At 40.8% G+C, this 22821-nt stretch overlaps 1 protein-coding gene across 4 annotated transcripts in view; it reads right to left on the reverse strand.

The window, feature by feature from the left end:
* The window catches only part of mib2 (MIB E3 ubiquitin protein ligase 2), a 39627-nt gene that overhangs the window by 13607 nt on the left and 3199 nt on the right, over positions 1-22821 (reverse strand). Inside the window, exons 1-11 of one of the 4 annotated variants that reach the window (XM_025901644.1) lie at positions 21630-22066; positions 21332-21412; positions 12363-12761; positions 11185-11356; positions 5246-5352; positions 3699-3893; positions 3267-3409; positions 2794-2901; positions 2598-2702; positions 1825-1987; positions 1106-1239 (exon numbers count right to left, since the gene is read on the reverse strand). In XM_025901644.1, coding sequence (XP_025757429.1) covers positions 1106-1239; positions 1825-1987; positions 2598-2702; positions 2794-2901; positions 3267-3409; positions 3699-3893; positions 5246-5352; positions 11185-11356; positions 12363-12761; positions 21332-21412; positions 21630-21729 — 1707 coding nt within the window. In that variant the 5' untranslated portion in view covers positions 21730-22066. Of the gene's footprint in view, positions 1-1105; positions 1240-1824; positions 1988-2597; positions 2703-2793; positions 2902-3266; positions 3410-3698; positions 3894-5245; positions 5353-11184; positions 11357-12362; positions 12762-19595; positions 19750-21331; positions 21413-21629; positions 22067-22821 lie in introns of those variants that run through there. The other 3 variants (XM_013277647.3, XM_013277648.3, XM_019349978.2) reach the window with 3 other exon arrangements.

Raw genomic sequence — 22821 nt, forward strand, 5'->3', positions numbered from 1 at the left:
GGCCAAACTGCAAGGTTTCAAAAGTATTTCGACACTTCAGTGTGTCACTGATGCACAAAAGGAGCCACATGTGACTCAGAGGTGTTTGAGGGATGCCATTTAGAGAAAAAACTCAATACGATAATGAGGTTGTAAAAACCACAGCCTATCTGAGGTCTAAAAATTACCAGTTGGGTATTTTCTAAAAAAAGCACATGTGAACAAGAAAACTTGAAAATTGCAAAAGACTGTGTAAACAATGAATCTCAGGTTTGACAGATGGTGAGAAAATCTGGTTCATGATGAAGACAAATTGCACACAGTGATGCACAGCAAGTCTAGAACCTCACTAGAACACAGGCGATGATTGAAAGGTGAAAAATGATGCCAGCATTTTATTCTACTTTTAAACAACTGATCACTTATTGCTTTTTATTAAACATAGTGTTTGACAGCTTTTAGATTATGCCTTATTCTTCACCTGTAATCAGTTAGGAGTGACTTAAGCACTGTTACAAATAACTTCATAAAGAAAATATATTCAATATACAGGATGTAAGGAATCAGTCCATACATGCTACATGCCTGGGTCAATCACTGATCTGTCCTTTGCTTTTCTACCTCTGACTTTCATAACCAGTTTTACAGTCGGTCATCTAAACATGTAAAATAATGCCTGAAAATAATGCCTTGATTCTTTGGCTAAGGTAGGCCATCTGGTTGTGTTGGAGATTGTTCCTCCAAACCATGGGAGAATTGTTGGTTTTCTCTATCATAATGTAAGGTCTCAGCCCTCTTGTGTGTGACCTGAAGATACATATGTCATGCTTTGGGGTTACATCAATAAATTATTGAACAGTGTTTCCACTGCCTGTGTCAGTGGGTGAGGGTGGAGGGGAAACCTTGTAAATCTGTTAACAAATGAGTCCTGAAGTTGTGTTTGAGTTGCATTTTTACATAATAGCACTGAGCCATCATAAGACAGACTGGAAAATGTCAGCCTATAATATTGCTGTTTCTGGCTCAATAAGTCAATCAGACTTCAACCCAAGGCCTGGAGCCCTGGTGTAAAGAGCTCTTGGAACAGACAGTGGACTGCAGCAAAGAGAAGGAGTGCTGCACTAACCTTGTCAGGATACTTCTGCACCAGCTCCCGCACCTTGCTGGCACTGCCATGCGCTGCCTCAATGACTAGCCGACTGGGATTGTCTTGCTCTGTGGACTGAGAGAGCAGCTTCTCCAGCACTGAGATGACAGTACCTGAACAGAGACACAGTCAGAAAGCGAGGGAGAAGAGGAGGTGTAGGGGTAGGATGTGAAAAGGGAACAGAGGACGAGAGAATTACGTTAGTTTTTTCCACTTCAATTCTAATGTCGCACAAGCCTTGCAAAAAAAAAAGAAGAAGAAGCCATTCGAACTGGTTAATGAATGCTAGAATGAGTCAAAATGTCCCAGCATGCACTGTAATCTGACCACACACATTCGCAAACACACATCACTCTGTTGTTAGCCTCCCATAATCTGAACTGAACACATAAACAGAGAAGATTTTGTCATGATTAAGAGACTGCTGAGAACTTGTGACATGATGACAAAAGTGTCCGCTCGCTGTCAAAGTGCAGGATCAGGAGATGCTACAGAGAAAATTTCAGAAAGAAGCACACTTTACACATTGCTGGAAAAAAAAACAAACAAACTTGATGCCACTGATGCAGCATGGATGAGAAAGGATGCGTAGCAAAGCTGAAATGAGGGAGAGCAGGGGGATAACTGAAAGCCTGCAGGAGATAAAGCTGGAGCTGGCGAGTTAGAGATGAGCCCCCTCTTCCCGGCAGAGGCCTTACTTCCAGATTCGTTGGGGTTCTCGGCCGTCATGAGGTTGGCATCCACCTCCACGGGTTGGGCTGAGAGGCACGCTGGGTTAAATGTCCATGTCTGGCCTCCAAATGCCACCCGTAGGTCACCATCTGCATATACTTTCAACACTTTGCCGACCTGGCCCAGCACCTATGAGAATAACACAATAAATAAGTGAGAAAGAATTAAAAAGGACAAATAAATGATCTTTACTAAACACCCATGTACAACCTAATTTTCATGAAGTAGGTCAGTCGTAATGTGATGACGTTAAACAACTGGATCCTTTACTTTTGCAAGTAGCACAGTAAACATTGTGCACATAAACAGGGAGAAACCTGAAACCCAGAGTATAGAGAGTGGAGTAAAAGAGCACTGGCATTTGCCAAAATGCATCAGAAAAGCATTAACTATCATCTAAAATGAAGCCATGTTCCAATGTATCTGTATTAGTGAACAATACACAGCAAACTGACACATAAATCCTGACCTGGATATTCGCTGGCTACAGCGGAAGCCATGGAAAACTGGCTGTTGCCCCCGGAGGGTAAGTCAACAGATTAGCTGGGTTGCTGGACTAAGTTATGAAACACTGGGTTCAAGTCAAAGTCATTCTTCAAACCGATCATTACTTCACCAACTTTTGTGACTCAAGTTTTCATTTCTGCACATGAGGTGAAGATTTTCAATCCAATTCTGAAAAACCACAGTAAGTTAGCATTAGCAGGCTACCGAATATTATCAGGTAAAATGAGCATACAGGAGTCATGCTGTCTGTCCATTCTCCATGGCCAGCCTGCAGTCTCTTCACGCTCTCCATGTCCTCCAATACTCTCACTAATTCCCCAACTCCAAACGTGTTCACCTAAGGGGAAAAAAAGCACATGAAGTGTAAACAAAGTAATTTATCTGTAATGAACTGTGATATTAAAATAACAAAATAAGTAACGCAGTACCTTGGTGAGTGCCCCAGGATGGAAAGTCCAGCGGATATTGTTGCTGTACTGGACTCTGACATCTCCTCGGTCAGTGATTCTGTGAACCGTCCCAATCCGGCAAATGTACTGCGAACACAAATATGCTATTTAACCCTGGGTCTTCCTCTACATGGCTGTGACCTTAATGTCCCTTTTAGCAGCTGTGATATGAGAGTTGGATGCTCCATTACTTTCTCCTCTGTTGCAACCTCCATCTGAGCCACTTATATAAATCTTCTGTATGCTGCGTTCTAGAGGCACGTGCAAATGAGGACATGTTTATCTAAAACATGAAGCAGTCCATATGGTTACAATGGAAACCTGCTGGAAAAACCCAAGGAAGAGCACTCTGTACGTCTGTATTGTATCAGAACTCAACAGGGAGTTATATAAAGCTGCCTATTGTCAACCGGTATTATGTTTTTCCTTTTTCTAGCAGAAGGCATTTGTACCTCTGCCATTTTGGGGTTCCACCCTCCGTGACCCTCCTGCATCTGTCGTAGGATGTCCACCTCCAACAGACATTTGACCTTGTCACCCTGCTGGAAAGAATGGCCGTCTGCACTCTCCTGACGCTGCAGCTCTGCGTGCTCTCCTGGATGAACAGGTGTCAGCGTCAACAAACTGAAACTCACTGGAAATTTTTTTCTAAGCTAATGATAAAAATAGCTTGGGTTTAAAGTCAGTATGTAATCAGATTCTCAGTGTTACAGTATTACAATGCCACGCAGAAGTACTGATAGGCACTGACATAAGACATACAAGACATAAGTAGTTTACATCTACTGCTTTTCATCAAGTCAAATGAAGTTTCTGAGCCACTAAATAACATAACTTTAAACTTTCTAAGGAATGCATACTTGAAAAAAGAAAGTCTGTCTTACCAAGCTTTGGTAGGTGATCTTTGTAATAGAAGCCTCCCTGGCCATCTGTCACATATTTGAGGTCTACCTTGCCCTTGTGGCCCATTCGGTAAACATTAGTGGTGCCATTTGACCAGGTGACACTGGCCACGCTGCGACCAGACTCGTTGTCCCAGCCACGAATGTCCACTACCTTCCCAACCTTACCCTCCCCACCTACACACACACACACACACACACACACAAGTGCAGAAACAAACACAGATATAATGCAAGAAACACCAGTGCATCAGTTTATGGGGAAAATGGGAGACAAATGCAGTGAAAAGAAAACCAGCTCATTAAAAGAATGAAAGGTGGTAAGTTAGACGACCGTGGTGTGATGCAATGATCAAAAAAATAAATAAATAAAAATTAGTGCAAACAAGGTGAGAGACAAACATTTCATTGTAGGGGCTGCCAAGTATCACAAACATTCATTATGATTTTCTACAATCATCGTCAAACACCTGACAATTTCCTCTTTTTGATTTGAGTGAAACCAAAGGACAAAATAATGAAACAATAAACACAAACCACATTATTGATCCACGTGTTGTGTCACAGGATAATTTCAGATCCATACATCCAGCTGTATGATGTCAATAAATACTCGCTAAGCCATTTAAGTCATCAAGCTGCTTCAGCGCCTAGACACACCAACTAAACCAGTGACCCGTAAGACAACACGGTAGGCTGGGAAGACACTGAGCATGCTCAGTGTGTCTTTTATGCACTTAGAGCATACACCATTTAGGCCTGATGAGTGACTTAACCGAACCCCAGGGCACTGATTTCAAAGGCACCAAAAGGACATTTTGACTCATTCTCTTTAGAAAGAAAAGGGAGCGCTGCTATTCTCACAACCCTGGACCAAAAAAAAAGAAGTCTAAGGACACGTTGCCATTCTCTATTTCTTTAAAGGGAACGTTTACAGACTTGAATTTAGCCCATCGATGTGGAAGATTACTTTAAATTAAGATTTTAACTAAACATCAGCCAGTGCAGGCTGTTTGGATCTGAAAAAAAAGAACATGCAACAATTTGTGAGTCTCAACAGCGAAGTCAGTATACAGTATATTACAGAGTTAAACTTCAGCCATTCATGGAGGCAATAAAACACAAATCAATGTCTCATATATTCTTAACTCTCTACTTTATCTAAACTAATCTTATTTATCTAAACTATGACCACAGACCTTAGGTGCATGGTCTTTCTCATTTTATGCCACTACACAATGATGGAAAAGAAAACGCAAACAATCAAACAACGAGGATTGAATTGGGACTCTCAGAGACACAAACAGTCAGGCACATCTGTGAGACAGGCTCATGAGTCACCCGCAATATAAGTACACACAGACACATGCTAACACAACATCTTACAGGTTAATGAGTTGTGAGGTTACAATGTTATTATGGGCTGTTGATGGTGAAACACTTTGAAGAGGAACATTTCCACACTCAAGCATGCACAGGGTTTGCGGTGTTGCCAGGGTATTGGTATCATAAGCCTACACATCACTCACCATCTTGGTTGCCCCAGTCCCAGTCTGGTCCACGAACCACTTTAACCCCCTGGAAGATTCCTTTGAGGATGATTCGTGGGAGGTTCTGCCTCGGTGCCAGGCTCACCCTGTGATAAGAGCATGAAGACGCAGCTGAACAAACAATCATAGAAAATGCTGAAGGGTGCTAAGCAACCCCAAAACCTTCTCCAAATATGCACATTAGAAGTTCTAAAAACTGAAAATTAACTCTCTTAGATATGAGTTTGGAATTAGTGGCAAGGCAAGTAAGAAAAAAATGTAACACTTGCTGAGAAATGATATCTTACTTAGCAAAGGCCATTTTGTAAAAGGAATTCAATGACTGTGAATAGCTATACTTAATAATAACACACACACAGACACACACACACTATTAAAACCACAATATTCTCAACACCATTAACCTTGAACACAATCTGACGTAGGTGAGCTAGCCGTATCTTCAAATTCAGACATACTTTATGGTAAAAATTTGATCAGATCTTGGTGCAAAAGAGCTGCCTATTCCCATACTTCTCGACGAGATCAAAGCCCAGCTTCCTTTCCAAGCAAACAGCTAATGGGATAAACTCCAAATCATATTAAATCCAGTGTGTTGAAAAGAAAAAAGAGCCTTGTGAGAGCCGTCATCCTCAGGGAGTCTCATAGAGACTCTCGTGCTGGGGTTTTGCTCAAAGTTAGGCTTGACTAACTTCATCCCCATCACTAGCCAGATTTTCAGGATCCCGTATGTGCCACAGCAGAAAATAGCAGTGCATTTTCTTCTTAAAGCTAACCAACAGTGAGTGTGGTCTGAGCTTAGACAGGTCTGTGCCGAGAATGATGTGTATCTGAGCACAGAGCTTTCAGCCTAATCCTAGACAGCAGAGCTATCAGAAAGCAGGGCACCACAGGGCAAATCATAGACAGTGCACGTGCTAGCATGCAGTACTATGTGCATCCAGATAGTTATGCACATGCATATATAGCTTCAAACCATGAAGCTACTAATAAAGCTTTGATAATTGAAGGAAAAGACTAGTAACATGAATTCATAGTATTGAGGGAATGTAGGCATTTTTGCCCATTTCCTGATGGTACCATTCAGATTTAGTTTAGAAAGACTGAACTGACTGAAGTATCATGAGCAGCTCTACTTATGACAACAAAAAGTCAGCTCATTAAAACAAACAAACCTATTATGAGAACATGACCCGTGTTTTTTTTTGAGAGCAGAGAAGATATAAACTGACAGATGTCCCCGTTTCATGACAGTGAAACACACGACCTCAGTGTTTCACATGTTTGTTTTTCAGTACAGCTTCTCTTTCAAGGGATCAAGATTTCTAATCCAGCTTGACCAAATGTCAGCGCTGCTCACAGACAAGATGAGGATCAGGGCAAGAGACCTAAACCTACTGACACAAAAGCTGGATCAACAGTCATCCAAGCATTAGCCTTTGGTATTAAAGCAGTGTAACACACACAAGGACCTACCAAGCAAAGAGAAGTCACATCTGTCAGAAAGACAAAGCTAAACTACGTGTACTACTATGTAAAAATACCAGGAGTGGGTCATGCAAATGCATTCAGAGCTTGTACCTCAAAGCAAGTTTAAAATGTCTGTCTTGTTTGCATTTAGGGCATTTAATGTGTGAGCATTAGGTTCCAGACTTATTGGTGATCTCTTTAGAAATAACATGTTTTGTCATAATCTAGTACGATACTTGTTTTAATCCATACTTCACCTAGTAACGTACTAATCTTAACACATTTGAGGAGTGTTTTAAACAGTATTGTGATAAGATTGGAAAGAAAGAAAAAATCATTACACATTGTACTTAGATCCCTAACAAAAAATGAGAACGAGAGAGAGCGATTTTCCCACCAGAGCTACAACTCTATTCAGTTCTGCCTGGAAGAGGGAAAGCAGCAGAAATCTCTGCGGGACAGTAATGAGAATAGTTTGGATGTAGCTTAAACATGAACACACAGCAGAAAACTGAGAAGTCAGGTGGGGCGGTGAAGGATTAGGTACTGATTTGACCCGAAGGGTTCACTTGGAAGTGCGTGTGTGGTGCTTGTGTTGGGAGAGCCGATTAACCAGCTGCATACCGACCATCTCCTCGTAAACATATGGCACGCACATATGCTGCTGTGAGCATGTAAACACATGCCTCTTTGTACCATGTAACATATGAATCTTAACTAAATGCAGGACTCTGCGGGGTTTTCAGCGCATTCGGTGCATTGCAAAATTATCCTAAGGATTTCAAAACAACAGCCAGAGGCTAATAACGACCAGGCTTCATGGTTTGTGAGCATAAAACTGCGCCCTGACTCGCTCCACATCTGAGACCTGTTAAAACATGTCTTCAAGGAAGTTGAAAATGTTAACATGCTAATCCTCACAGCTAAGATGGTAACCATGCTAATCCAGCTAAATCTGCTGTAATTACAATGGAACACTCATGTACAGTACATCCGGCTCAGCTCCCACACCACGTCTGTAACGGCGCTATTTTATTGTCAGCATTCTGCAGCCGTTTATTACGCTGACCACTTCCGATTGTCCCCTCAGGCCGCCGATAAAGTTTCTGTCAACAGTATGACAGTAAACTACAAATAGATCAAGCTTGCTTAAGTTGCATTTAAAGCCTTGCACATGTTTGACCCACATGAAAGGAGTCCCTCTTAACTAGCCCGAGCCCCAACTTGAGTTTCCTAACATAAATCACAGCTGGCACTGCATGAAGTCACAAACATTATGAAGGCAAGCTAAATTTGTCCTTCCAGGCAAATATCAGTGTGTCCCATGACTGCCAGATTATAAATTCATCTTTTGAAATACTGTCAGTGAAATATGGGTCAGTGTGGTCCGGAAATAAAGAAGTGCTGTGTGTCTGGCATCACACATTGTCGACTGCTCTTCTATTTCATTCACTGGATGAGAAAAGAAGTGACTTTCATGTGATAATCTTCCAAATCTGTATCACTGAGGGACAACGATTGCAATTTCATTTTAACTCAGATTATACAAATCTCCCTTTGATAAGACTCCAAGATATAAATACATAGCATTATAATGATATGAGAGAAAACTGTTAATTATATCAACCAAATGATTAAATGATCTTGGTTGTCTTGTATAATTTGCATTCACTACACTGGCTGTGCTGACATTATGAGTAAGGTTGCACTGACCAAAAACACTCCTTTAGAAAAAATGCTTCTGAAATACATAAACAAAAGTTATTTCTAACTTCAAATACTTGTATTTGAGATTTTGCCAACAGCATAAAAATTACATAAAGAACCTTTACACACTCTTCATTCTTTTAAACCAGGGGTGGGCAACTCCAGGCCTCAAGGCCCGGTGTCCTGCAGGTTTTAGATCTCACCCTGGGTCAACACACCTGAATCAAATGATAAGTTCATTACCAGGCCTCTGGAGAACTTCAAGACATGTTGAGGAGGTAATTTAGTCATTTAAATCAGCTGTGTTGGATCAAGGACACATCTAAAACCTGCAGGACACTGGCCCTAGAGGCCTGGAGTTCCCGCACCCCTGTTCTAAACCATCCTCCAAACAAAGATTAATGCTGCAGGGGAAAATCCAACCCAATTTATCAGCACTGTGAAAAACAAAACTCAATAACAAATAATAACATCGAAAAATATGTTTTCTGAAAGCTAAAATTTCACCTAAAAGGGGCGGGGCATAATTATAAGCCAGTACATAGTTTTCAGAAGTTAAAGGAATGACTGGAATATTTATTGGAGTAAGATAAATGTAGCTTGTAGTCAAACAACTGAAAATATGTCGAGTCACACTGAAGTTCACCACCATCGAGAACAACACGTGGAACATTGTGCGCTCGCTGTGAGTGCCGTCAATGATAAACACCGAACCACTCAAAAGACAAAGAGCTTTGAACTGTTGGAGATTTCATCCACATCGTGACTGGATAAGGTCGGCTGACTCTGATAGGCATCAATATACCATTTGTATTTTTGATTCTTTAAAAGTCATCTCCCTGAGAAGCCAGAATTGAGAGAGGCTCATTGTGTTATCAGAAAAGAGCTCCAATTTCTAAATCTCATTCATACTATAGAACCTAGTATTTATGAAAGGCCATTTCAAACATCTTTCAAATAGAGATATTAATCCCACAACATCCTATTTTAGTCTTTGAAATTTCTAAAGATTCTGTATTTCTATTCTTCTACATTGCTTTAAATTAGCATCTATGTAATGTGCCATCATCTCAAAGAACCCACACAAAAAGGGTTTCTACAGTATAAATAGTAACTAACAACAATGCAAAACTGTAACATTTAGGATGATGAATGTAAATGCTACTTACATTTACTAGCTCAAACAATTTAAAGGGGTTTCTCATCTCAATAAAGTACAGTCTTATTTTCGGCTTTCCAAGTTTAGCCTTGTCTCACTTAGATGTTACGCACCCTGTATGAGATTGTAGCAATGCCTGAATGGTAGATTTCAATAACAAAGGCAGGTTGCTACTTGAAATATAGCACTACTATATATTTCCTAAAATCATTATCTTTGTTAATGCGTCTAAAGAAATCCCCAACTCAATGAAATAAAAAATGAACTGTCAGTGAGTATTAGCATTTACTTGCCCAGTACTGACAAAAGGAAGGCGCTGATGTTTTGACCCACATGGAGGTTCACAGAAAGGTTTTTATTCCATCATCTCAATGCTGTTCACAGCTGAGCCAAACAAAATTTTGACCTTAATGAAAATCAATAGTTTTGGGGAGAAACTGAGGAAGGAAAAGAAATGAGATTCCAGCAGGTGTCAGAATGCTAAATGATCACTGCAAAGGCCAGATTTCACTCAGATGTGCAATTGATGTGCTGCTCCAGTACCATACCACCCATCCATAGCAGACAAGTACAGAACTGACCAAAATCTAAAATTCCACTTTATTAACAATACGTCTCATATTTAATTAAAACAGGATTTCACAAGATCAATGCCGGAAAAATCACGCTGTACATTTATAAGCAGGGGTGTAAGAATGCATCTGCCCCTCCCATTTTAAAATAATGTGTCAGTTTTGAGACTTAATTTTTAAAACAAAGGGGTTTTAATAAAAATCAAGATTACCAAATTCTTGGGCCAAAAAAAAAAGAAACCTTTTGAGAGGAACCATTTGTAAGAAGCCATGAATCATGCACCTATTCTGAGCATTTTTCGGGCAACAGACTCAGAGGAAATAAATGGAACTGTGTTGGACCTGGACGGGACTAAACTATAGAAGAAATCTGGGTCATACATATCACCTCGTTAAAATGAGAACAGGCCATCCAGCTGACATTCAGACAGTGCCTGGAGCAGTTTTGAGCTGTACTGTGAACTGATGCAGAAGAGTGAATTCTGAAGGGAGAACTCACTCCAGTACATCAGGATACATAGGACACTTGGAATCAGCTCACTAAACATTTATCCCCAGCAAGGAGGCGTGCAGTTTGCACGATGCCCACTTTTATACCACAGAAGTCTTGTGATGACATTCGTTAAGAGTTCGTGTGGGAGTGGCCATGCTCTGCTTAGGTCATTACAATTATGGCTGGGACACATACATTTTTTTAATGGTTGTGTCAAATACTAACATCTTAACACATAGCGCTGTAGACTAACTACAGCCGCAGCCAAAGTCCAAACAATAACAATAACGATAACACTGAGGTACAACATCACAATCACAAGCTATAGTGACCGCATGATGTTGTTCAGAAGACTCTGACCAGACCTACAGGTATGTATGAATTCCAGATTAAGATTAAGATTTAAGGAAGCCATTATGAGACCAACACAATTTGAAAACAGCAAAGTAGCAAAGACGCCATCATTAGAATTAAATAAGGATCAGCTGTGCTGGAGAGCGAGCAGCGTCATACTCACGGCTGGGAGTGTGCCGTCTCGTAACGCTCGAAAGCATGGCTCAGGTCATGCTTGTTGTTCATGTAACACTGGGTGCACAGGTCGTAATCGAAGCACACCTTGCACTTCCATCGCATTCCCATGATTCCATGCTTCTTGCAGCTGTCACAGATGATATTGGAGTGACGCACCCCTGGAGTGGAAAGAGAGATGATGAGTGGGGACAACAGGCTTGATGTTTCTGTTTGTATTTTTGTTACAAAGAAACATATTTTTTGATAGAACATGTCATAACCTTCACAGCAAAGAGGACACTACCATTCATTCCCCCGAGTCTAAGTCAGTGAAACATTTACGGCATACGTCACATCCTTAATAATGTTACTTATCGCAGAGGCTAACATCGTGAGATGTGCAAAAACTGAGGCACAAACAGCATGTGCCTCAGGACCCCCACCCCCTTGGCTCCTCATCTCTTCTCCTCCTCTTCTTTCGCTCCATTAATTGAAGGGCAAGTTTTGTGAGGCAGAAAAATGTTGCTTGAAATGGAGCAAAAATGCTAATGAGTCCTGCATTAATGTGTGTGTCATTCAAGTTCAAAACTGAGCTGGATGGCTGATGGCTGAAGATAAGAGATGACTTACTGTACCCACTTTCTTTAAATGGGCCAAATAAAGGCTACGTTCACAAAAATACAAAGTGTGTAACAAGGACATGTGTATAAAAAAAAAAAAAAAAAAAAAATACAGAGTCAACTACATGGTTACATTTTTCACTTTTTATCAGAGCCTTTCATGCTAGTGCTTGGTGTTATCAGGATAAGACAGAGTTCAATTTCATTTACATAATTATAAAACAAATCCTGATCAAATGTTTTTTTTAAATTTAAAAGAACTATTAGAATTATAATAACACTATAATTCGTAGCAAACAATAACTACCTACACAAATTTGAACCTATTAAAAGCTTGGAAAGTAATCTAACTAAAGGCAACATTTTTTATTTTGAAGGCGCTCTTAAACATCAAAGCTTCTAGCATTTTCCTAAGCTGGAAAAAGCAGAAATAACCATGTTAACTATGAATTACTGAAAGGACTGAAAACAATACAGTAGCATAGTAACATAACTACAATCACACTGGTGCCAGGATTGAAAAGTTTCACAGCAGTTTCATATGACTCTAATGCAAATCACTTACCAATCTGAGCGTTATCATAAAGCAGCAGGTCATAGGCACCCTGGTAGCCAGTACGGTAGTTGGTTCTCGTGCCGCTGTCCCACTGCACCACCACCGTCTTGTCTGGAGTTGTAGTGCTGCCCTGACGCCCGATCTCCACCACAGTACCCACGTGGCCCTCGCCGTCATCTTGGTTTCCCCATTTCCAGTCCAGGCCGCGCACAACACGCATGCCTACCTCCATGCTGCCTCTTTTGGGGCCTGGCCGACAGGCTGAGGGCAACGTCTGAGGCCTGGCAACGCTGTCACGTCTGCTGCTGCTGCGCCTCCGGGGCTTCTGAGGTGCAGAGCCGGCTCGTGCCGATGGTACTGCTGGTAAGGACGGCACAAGGGTTGTTTCCGGGAACAGATCAGGGGTGACTGAAGGAAAGAAAGGATGAAAAGCATTGAAAGAGCAGCCGCAGTACAAGTACTCCAGTCGCGCTCCAAGTACAAAAGAAGTTGATACATTCCACTGCTGCACCAGTGTGTTTTACTACATGTCTATCAGTGTTTGCTTGGGGACTTGAATAGCAGCATACCAAATGTCCTATTAATTTCTTAGCAGTGTTTTACTCTTAGTGGTGGATCATTCACTGGAGGTCTTGCTGTGCATAATGGCACACTTGTGGAGAAAGCAGCTGGACATCAATGCTATGCCTTCCTGCGCTAATCAAGCCCTGACCGGATATGTGCACATGTACACACACCCACACACACACACACACACACACACAAATACACTTAATTCCTTAGCAGGACAACACATTGGCCTCATTCTTGTCCTGAACGTCTACTCATAAGACTGAGCTAGAAATCATGAGGCAAAAGCTGAAAACACATAAGGTGAGATCTCTGAAAAAAACAAAACAGGCCTCTTTTATGTGACATAAACAAAGTTACGATTTAACAATGAACAAAACTCTGAGTTTATATAATTGCTAATGAGATAAGTATTTTGTCTCACAAAGACTGGCGCTACTGGTCCAGATACGATCAGCCATTAAGCCATCAAGTTGAACTTCCTTGTACAGGGGTTTCTTAAACACAGAGTTAATCACAAGAAAAATCTTACCCACACTCCCCTAGCCTGGGCTTGTTGTCATATTCTTCATGAACAAGTGAACACAAAGCTATAACAGCAAAACAATCAAATGCAAAAAGACAAAAAAAAAATCTCAGAGTATTTCTCAGTAAGTATGGAGTAATCTGCCTAAATCTCCTTAAAAAAAAAGAAGCTCTTTTTGGTGTAAGCGAATAAATTAATTTAGGTTGTTTTTTTCAAAAGAAACCAAAAAAATTACATTTTGTCTGAAGGAGAAAACACTTCACACAGCTGACTGAGTGCACCAGTGGTTTAAACTGATGCTGCTGGGTGTTGAAGACTACAACTACAAGTAAAAGGAAGTGGCATTTACAGTAAGGGAAAACTTGAGTCAGCAGCACAGAAAGAAACTTCTGCTGGAGACCATGATCATCAGCACACATCTAATTACATCCATTAATCACATGTGGCACATCAGATCTACTCTTTTATACACCGCATCATTACATCTCCATCACTGTTTAAAGTATTCCTTGTTTATTAAAGCAATGCTATTTAGATAGAGTGTGTCTCAAATAATTACCAGGTCCTTTCCTACAACATGCATTTCAATAAAGAAGAATTTGAAGATGTCATATAATACATCTTCAGTTCCTTAGAAGTACACATTCTTTTGGTTGCCATTATTCACTGTAAAGCCAGGCTTACTCACACACACACACACACACACACACACACACACATACCCATACATGGCCTGCCTCCACATACAGCACTACCAAAGAGGCCTCTTGTCTTGCTGTAATGGAGAGGAAGAAAATTTACTTAGACAATGCAGGCATTGTAACTTGATTGCTTTGGATTTCCAGGAATACCAGTAAGACAACAGCCTGGACTTACCAATAATGGTGGTAGAATTCAAGACCCTAAATCAGTCATTGTTTTATACCCCTACAGTTACTGACACAAACAGAGACACTAGTAACAGCAGTCACTAGTAGTGACTGGTTAAACTGGAAGTCAGAACAATAAAAAATGCAATAACAGCTTATCTGTGAAATTAAGAGCCATATCTGTCCATATCAGGCATTATATCTGACAACAATCTCTAGAAGATGATGTGGGTAGTCCATAACTTCTCTGTTCACGCAACTATTATTTTAAATCAAGCAGATGATGAGATTTAAGCTTTTTCTGTGAACAGCTCAAACAGAAAAAATAAATAAATAAATAAATGATCTTTAAATCCACAAGTCTGTGCATATTTGTGTGAAAAATATCCTTAAACTTTCCAAATACCCTCCATTATCTGTTCATGTTTACACCCAACATGTCTTTTAATATTGAGCCTAACAATACAGCCATAGTGTTTATTAAAAGATAAACAAAAACCTTTATATAAGAAGGCGGACAGATGTTTGTAAGAAGCTGAGATTACACTTGCACGCTTATCGAGATTACAATGTCATTTAGGTATTAATGGTGACTGCTTAAACATAAAACATATGGGATGTAGGGGATAAAAGGAGGAAAAGCAGGCTGCTTATACTCCATTTTCTGTCCAAAGTGACAGCTTAGCCTGTTTTGTGCACTGAAATAACATCCCAGTTATCTAATATTTCAGCGTGCACAGAGAGAAGCTGTGAGCGGCAGTGGACGGCCTTCACGAAGCTTCCCAGCATTCTGCACATGGATGCAAGTAAGAAAAGTGCTGGACGACAACACAATCCTAACTTATTCAGAGCAACAGAGTCAAACTGAAACCCTGGAGGTCAGTATATTTATACCACAGTTAAATCTGCAGTGAAGCTGAGTAAAGAAAAAGCAGCCAGCTGTCTTAGCATTCAGTGTTAGAAGCTCTTTGTCAGATACAGTGAAAATAATAATAATAATAATAATAAAAATAAAAATACTAACCTATCACCTACATTTAAAACTGTTCTGCTATCCACACATACCCTCCCCCTCCAATACCACCCACTCCACAGCCCCCTCAGTGTTCCAGAGAACCCAGTGTGACTACTGATATCTTATCATTATTAAATAGTGCAGTACTGTGAAGTAGACTAAAACATAGTGGATTCACTGGATCGCTTTACCTACGCAACTAGGTCCTTTCCAGTTTCACAATTTAGTGCTGAGGAAGGTGGTGTTTTTGCCTGTGGAAAAGCTTCATGAACATATGCACAGTGTGCAAAAACGGTGAACACACAGCTAAAAGCTGTACTTGGCAAACACAATTAATAAAATATCGCCATATTCTTTCATCCCAAAGCATTTTTTCTTTTATGTTGGCAGACGGTAGCTGCCAGCGTTCTTCTCAACACACCAACGGTGGAAAAAAGAGCACAGAATCCCAACAAAGCTGCTGTTTAAGAATCTTTTCTGAAAATGAGAGTGGCCTCCTGTTGAATCACCAGCCCTCAAGTCAAGAGCACACTTTTACCTCATGGAAACATTTCAGAAAACGGTGACTACCACTTTATGCTTGACAGCAAAGCGGTACGGATGTAAAAACAATTGAGCGTGCTCTGCTATTAACAGCTTCATGCAACTTCAACTTTAGAATTTACTCTATGTTTTCATGTATTACCACATCTCATATGTAATGTTGCAAGGCAAATACAAGACTGTGCCAACAGACTTAATGATGAAATTTACTGTCAGTCTTTACTACTTCATTAGTGCTCCAACAGCCAAAATTCGGCTCAGGGACATACAGACAACAGCAATTAGTAGTTGCACACAGTACCAATACTGTGTTTATATTTATAGACGTATTTTCTTAAAGTGCACCCATAAATACATTGAAATAAATACCAGACAGACAGTTCCCCTTTTCAGTTCTTTCAAACCTAATCAGAGCCTGTAGTGTAGTTTATGATAACAGCAAAAAAAGGAGTGAGGTCATGGCATGACTTTATGCAGAATGTAGGACAGAACAATAAGCTTCTCAATGGTGGTCTAGGTTTGAGAACACACAAAAGATTGTAGCCACAGTCTACGAGTTTCACAAAGCATTACAACCAATAACCATATGAGATATTCTGAATCATAGTTTCCAGATGTCAAACTCTGGAGTATCACCACATTTCGACAACTGCAAGCGAATATCTAATTAGAGCGAACAGGTGCAGGCGCAGCATGAGCTCTTTTATTCCAGAGGTCGGCTCTCCAGCGCGCATTCCTTGTACATCTCTCTATGAGGGGTGGGGGTGAAGGCAGTCATGACAAGGCTACCTGTGTTGCTGAAATGTCACTGCCAATCTGCGACAGAGGGCTAAGACGACCTGGATTACAGCTCTCTGCCTGCAACAACAGATGGCCTAGCTTCCGTCATACACACTGCTGAGGGCCAATCTGGGAGAGTAAGGTCCGTCACACAAACAACAGGCAGACATGCCAAAATTACACACAGCAAAAACAAACACACACATTTAAAAAAATTTCACAAAAAAAAAAAAAAACAAAGAAAAAAATCCTTATTGAATTATTATGTGTAGCAGCTGATCACAAAGCCAACAGCAACACTATGTCTAATTTATTTGTGCATATATGTTGTTTGTAAAAATAAGTCAATGCTAATAGCGCCTTGATTGATTTCTTTGTCTCATACAATGAATACGCAAGTTGCAAAGAAGAAACATGTATTTATTACTCACTGGTGATATTTCTTCTGCTAAAAATAGGAAATGCTAGTCAGTTCTTCTGTATTTGTATCATTTTTATTAACTTATTGTTTACTAAAATAAAGTCAGCTGGGAGCAGGCAGCGATGATCATAAATCGTACTGAAAAATAGTCCATGATTAGAGAAGCATTTCAGAATCAGTAATAATGATAAACACATGTCCCCACTTCAACTTAAACAAAGACTGTTACATAATCTTCAGAGATGTAGGCCCATGGCCTGATAAGCTATCTGAAGACATCGATGAAGCAGATACTACATATTTATACTTCTTTATCCAACCATCAGAAAGACCCAGTCCTGCCCTCTACTCACTGAGCAGCTTCAAAATGGAAAATGAGTCAGGAGTATTATTATTGGCAGAGCCAGCACCATCAGATACGTGCTACTGTGCAAAGCTGCAAAGGCCCAGTTTGGCTGCGTGCCCAGAGACACATGTTCAAATTGGCTTATATCCTCGATTTCATTTCTAATAACAAGAGCCCGTTTGCCTGTGCTGATATTCCTTTCATCACTGTCACCGGACCGAAATGCTTACCAAAGTGTAATCTATACACAAGAGTTTAATATCAGCTTTAATATCAGAAGCGAGTAAAAGCCTGCTGGAACTAGTTTACGTCAGAAACATCTGGAAGCCAGAGGAGTTGCGGGAAAATCAATAAGGACCGTGAGTAAATAATACATGTTCAAAAAGATTTCTCCAGCTTAGGTGTCAAGATTAAAAGAGAACTCTCAGTTCACTGTTTCAGGTTTCTGCTTGCCCTAGCTTACTTGACATAATCAAATGAGAGCAGCTCATATAGACTTAATAGAGACACCAATCTCACAGCCTCGCTACTGATATGTGATATAATATTGCTCATTTTGTTCTAACAGCATTTCCTGACCACTGCAGGCTCCCTCAGAAGGACAACGATCCTTGCCACACAGCAAAAACAGATCTGAAGCAGATTGAGAAACACTACAAAGAGCACAAGGTGTTGATCCGACTCCCTCATTGGAAGCTGACTGAGCATCCACAAGAACAAGCCCAACCCACAAAAGACCCCAGCCCAAAATGAACAGGATCCATTATTGTTTGAAAATGTTTAGTTTTACAGAGGGCATATGCCTCAACAAACAGATACTAAAAGTAAGTATTTCCTCTATAGGGCTGGGCCATATCATACCATTCACGGTGTAATTTTGGGCAACGATAGGAAAATGAAATATCGCGATAGAATATGGGTAAAACGCGCATGCGCAGTGCCTATGTTTACATACGCACATGGCGGCGACGCAGAATGAGAAGAGCAAAAGCGGATCATTAAATGAAACGGATGAACCAGAATTGGTTTGTAAAAATGCTGCAACTTCAGTGGTGTGGAACTGGTTTAGCTTTCGTCCGTCAGACACACAACAAAGCACTATTTTTGGTAGAGCATGCTAGCGGGCCGTCGTTATTACCGTGTTGTTTGGAAAATACGGCACACTCAAAATCAATCCTTTGATTTTTCTGAAAATCGACAGTGCCCCTTATAATCCCGTGTGCCTTATGTATGAATTCTGGTTGTGTTTACTGACCTCGAAACGATTTTATGTGGTACACGGTGCTCGAAAATCTGCCAAATGTTTTAGTATGGCTTTGCTAAGCTACGAACCTGCACCGCTTGATGGATTGTCGGAGCATTACGGCTATCGTAGGCAGGAGCCTCGCGGAGTGATACGTGCTGTGCTTCAACATAATATTACCGTATTGTGTGTGTATAACCTCTTTTTAAGTTTTGTGGATATTATACATGGTTATGCTGAGGATATGTCGGCCAATTTCCACTGGAAATGCCTTTTGGTTAAACTGTCAGCAAGGAATTTGCACTGTTACATTTTTATATAACTTTAATGCACATAAAAAACAGCTGCTTGTTTAAGTGAAAATACATTGATGGGGTTTTTTGCACTAATAAAGTTGTGGAGTTGTAAAGTATTTTGTCTAGTGTCAATTATATCGTCAGTTATATCGTTATCGCAAATTTTCAAATGTATATCGTGATAAATATTTTTGGTCATATCGCCCTGCTCTATTCCTCTATATTTTTATATATTTAATCCTTTCAGCTGTAATTTTTTTCAGAAGTGTAGTTTTTATTTTTATTTTACTTAACTAAATGTTTTTAGTTGCCGGCCTTTACCCATCCCTGCACAAGAGGAGCCTACTATATTATTTTATTAGGCGGGCGATTTTAATATTGTGGCTCATCTGTGAAGATCTTCAGTTCCACAATTCCACTATATGATGACCATGCACCTCTTAAAACAAATTCACACTAAACTCTTTGTTCAAAAGCATAGTTAGAAAGCTTAATGCCTTCAGCTTGACTCTTACAGACGTTTTCAGATAAGAAAACTTCAACCCTAGAAACTTTAAAAAAAGACATCAAAAAACTCTATGACAGCACTGTACCAATCATATTATATCACACAATAATGATAGTCATACTCACTTCCCATGATCTTTAGTCCACTTTTGAACATGTCAGCAGCTGTAGGATTCCAGTTTGCTGTGACACCTCAAGCTTCAACTACTTTTATCCAGGATGTACTAGCAAGACCATGTGAAAGCTCCAGTCACCCCACTACCCGGGGAGTGAACCCTTTCTGGCAGTCTCAGTATTTGGTTTGCTGTGAACTTTGATCTTTGTTTTGGAACATGCAGTTTTTCTCTCTCTCTCTTTTTCTTTTTTGGACAGATGACAGATGTTGCTCAAGGACTACATACGCCCAACGCCTTATCTGGGGTGAAAAACATACTGATTGTTTTTTAAGTTATTTCTTTACTCAAACAGTGCAAATCCCACAAGAGGACTGTTTTTTTAGGTAAACACATTACTTTGTGCTATAATGAGCACTGTCACATCAGAGGTACGCGAAAGCTTTGATCAGTTCATGTGTTTGCCAAGGGTGGTCTTTCATACAATGAGCTGGACTCACACAAGCACAAGTCCAATCAGGGCCGGCGTAGACCTTAAATACATCATTTTAAAAGTCAATGGTGAGTCACATGTGACTACTTGCATATGGTAATTTGATTTGGTATTAATGACACCTACAGAAAAGGGGGGGGGACATCAAGTCTTACCCACTGGCTATACCTGGCTTGCTTCATTCTTGCCTTAAAAGCTAAAAACCAACGCAGTATTCTCCACATCACAATCATCCTCTCTAAAATAATCTATTTAATCAACATTTTTGACAGCAGTCCCTATAGCTCTGTAGTCATTGCCTATACTAATACTGTTGAACAACTGTGATTGGCTTCCCTGTAACTAAAATTAAAATTACTTGCGCAACGTTGACAGCTCATACTGAGATTATTGCAAGATCATTGCATCTGCAGGTCAGGATGAACATTTTTCGCATTGTGATTGTCACCCAGCTGTTACACAAACAAAGACTGGACGAGCCTGATCCCTTATCTCTAAAAACATACTGGCTGAGTGAGGTAAAGAAAAACCTATACATAATCAGCACAATTGACGACAGACCTAAAGTACAGAATCAATGCTGAGTCACATGTTGCTATTTGTATATAAAAACATCCAGGCTGTACTAACCTCACCTGAAACATATGAACTTTTAAGTCTTATCTAGGCCAGTGTCCATTTATTTGATCGAGTTTAGTTCGCTTCACCAATCACGCAGTGTTGTGACAGCTACTTCTAATAAACGCAAATGCCTGTGAGATGGGGAGACTAGTGATTAAACAACCTGCATTTGTGAATCGACACACTAAAATCCAAAAGCACTTGCATTGCTTTCACAACACGTACATTAGCGTGATGCAGTGCCTGCAGGCCAGGACAAACATGTTTGGCCATTTGTGTGACAGATTGGTTATAATCAAACAGAGATAGCAGCAGCCAAGCGGCCAGATGTCTGCCTCCTTAGCACGACTGCTAGCTTTACTACAGATTGCAAAGACATGTGGCACAATTGTAGTAGCATGGCTGTGGACACATGCTGACTGCATGTATGCTGCACATGATCAGTTTCTCTGTCTGGGAGCTAAACTGTGAAATCAGGAAATATGTCTACCATATATTGCTGGGGCTTGAAATATGAACAGAATGACAGAATGGATTTCAATATTTTACACAAAAGGCAGGTAGCATTGCTTAAATGGACATCACTGAAGTTGCATCACTTGCTAAATAAAGCATACCCCATTTAGCTGGTTTACCTGTTGGTATAGTGATGTGCGGCAGGGTGAACACAGAGACCGACAAAAACAGGAAGGAGAGGAAGCAGCTCCTACATCCTGCTACATAAACACATCAGAGAATGAAAAATAAGCTACCAGTGGTCCCACCAGCTTCCAGCAAGGAAAATATAAAACGCCTCTTCAGCACTGAAGCCTCATTCTGATGCACTCCCTGAATGAACCGGCATAGGAGGAGGAGGGTATACTGGGGGGCGGAGGAGTAGGACAGCCAGGATGTCTTTCAAGAGATATCATATGCACTTGCAAGCAGACTTACAGAACCAGCATCCTGCTGTAGTGTACAGACAAACAGGCTGTAGAGGATCAGAGCTGAAGGAAGAGGAGAGTGTCTTGCTGCTGGAGGATGCAGCCAGCATTTAGTCCTTTGTGCGTTGTGTCAGCAAGGATTACCGCCGTGGTGGAGGAGGAGGAGGAGGAGGAGGAGATGAGAGGGAGGAGGAAGGCCAGGAAAAGCGGCTGCCTGACGAGCGCTGCATTCAGCTTGACGTTCCCGTGGTCTCACATAAAAAACAGGCCAATGGGCTTTGCTCTGTAAAGGCTTCCTCTGATGCTATACTCCATCACTGAGGGACGTGAGCATCGGCAGCACGCATGTGAAGCTGACACGCTGTGTTTACAGAAACAAAAAAAATGCACAAACACATGCGCATCAAGCTCTGCATAAGGATGCACAGCCCTCTCTTTTATAGCCCGTGGGGACAACATTCGCTTTACTGCCAATAAGCAGACAAGCAAAGGACACAGAGCAGGGGGGAGGGGCATATGGTTCAGGGGGAGGGTCTGGATATTGTGTTTTGTGTTGGGAGATTGCTCAGGGAAATGAAAAGGGGTGGGGCTGGTAATGGTTTCTGATGAATGGGCATCTGCCACAATCCTCTTTTTTTTTTTTTTTTTTTCGGTCGCAAACAGGTTTGTGCAACCACTGCTAGTCAGATAGCAACACCAGCCCAGAGATTCCTCCAAGCTCGCACTGAGAAGAGACGGGCATTTGTGTGTGTGTGTGTGTGTGTGTGTGTGTGTGTGTGTGTGTGTGTGTGTGTGGGAGGGGGGGAGTGAGAGAGAAAGATAGATTCCCAATGCTTTCCTAGCTTTGAACAATTCTCTTCCAATGTGGCCACAGCTGTGGGAGACATCATCAATATGGATCCAAAAGTGAGCCAAAATGACACTCTGTCCATGCTAGCACACACATGAATGTACAGACGGTAATGCCAAGATGTGAAAAGACAAGTGCAAGCTTAGGAAGTACTTGAGACCCAGCCATATAATGAGGTTTATTACACCACCACTGTAAACAAGGCTGCTGCTGTCTATGTAATAGACATATATATAAAAGGAAGCATTCAGTCACCCAGTTCCTCTTCTAGCAGACGCAAACACACACAAACATGTCATCAGATGTCACCAGACTGGGAGGACTGCTGAAATAAAAGCCTTGTTAGAGCCTG

The sequence above is a fragment of the Oreochromis niloticus genome, linkage group LG20, assembly GCF_001858045.2.
Source record: "Oreochromis niloticus isolate F11D_XX linkage group LG20, O_niloticus_UMD_NMBU, whole genome shotgun sequence".
NCBI classification, from domain to species: domain Eukaryota; kingdom Metazoa; phylum Chordata; class Actinopteri; order Cichliformes; family Cichlidae; genus Oreochromis; species Oreochromis niloticus.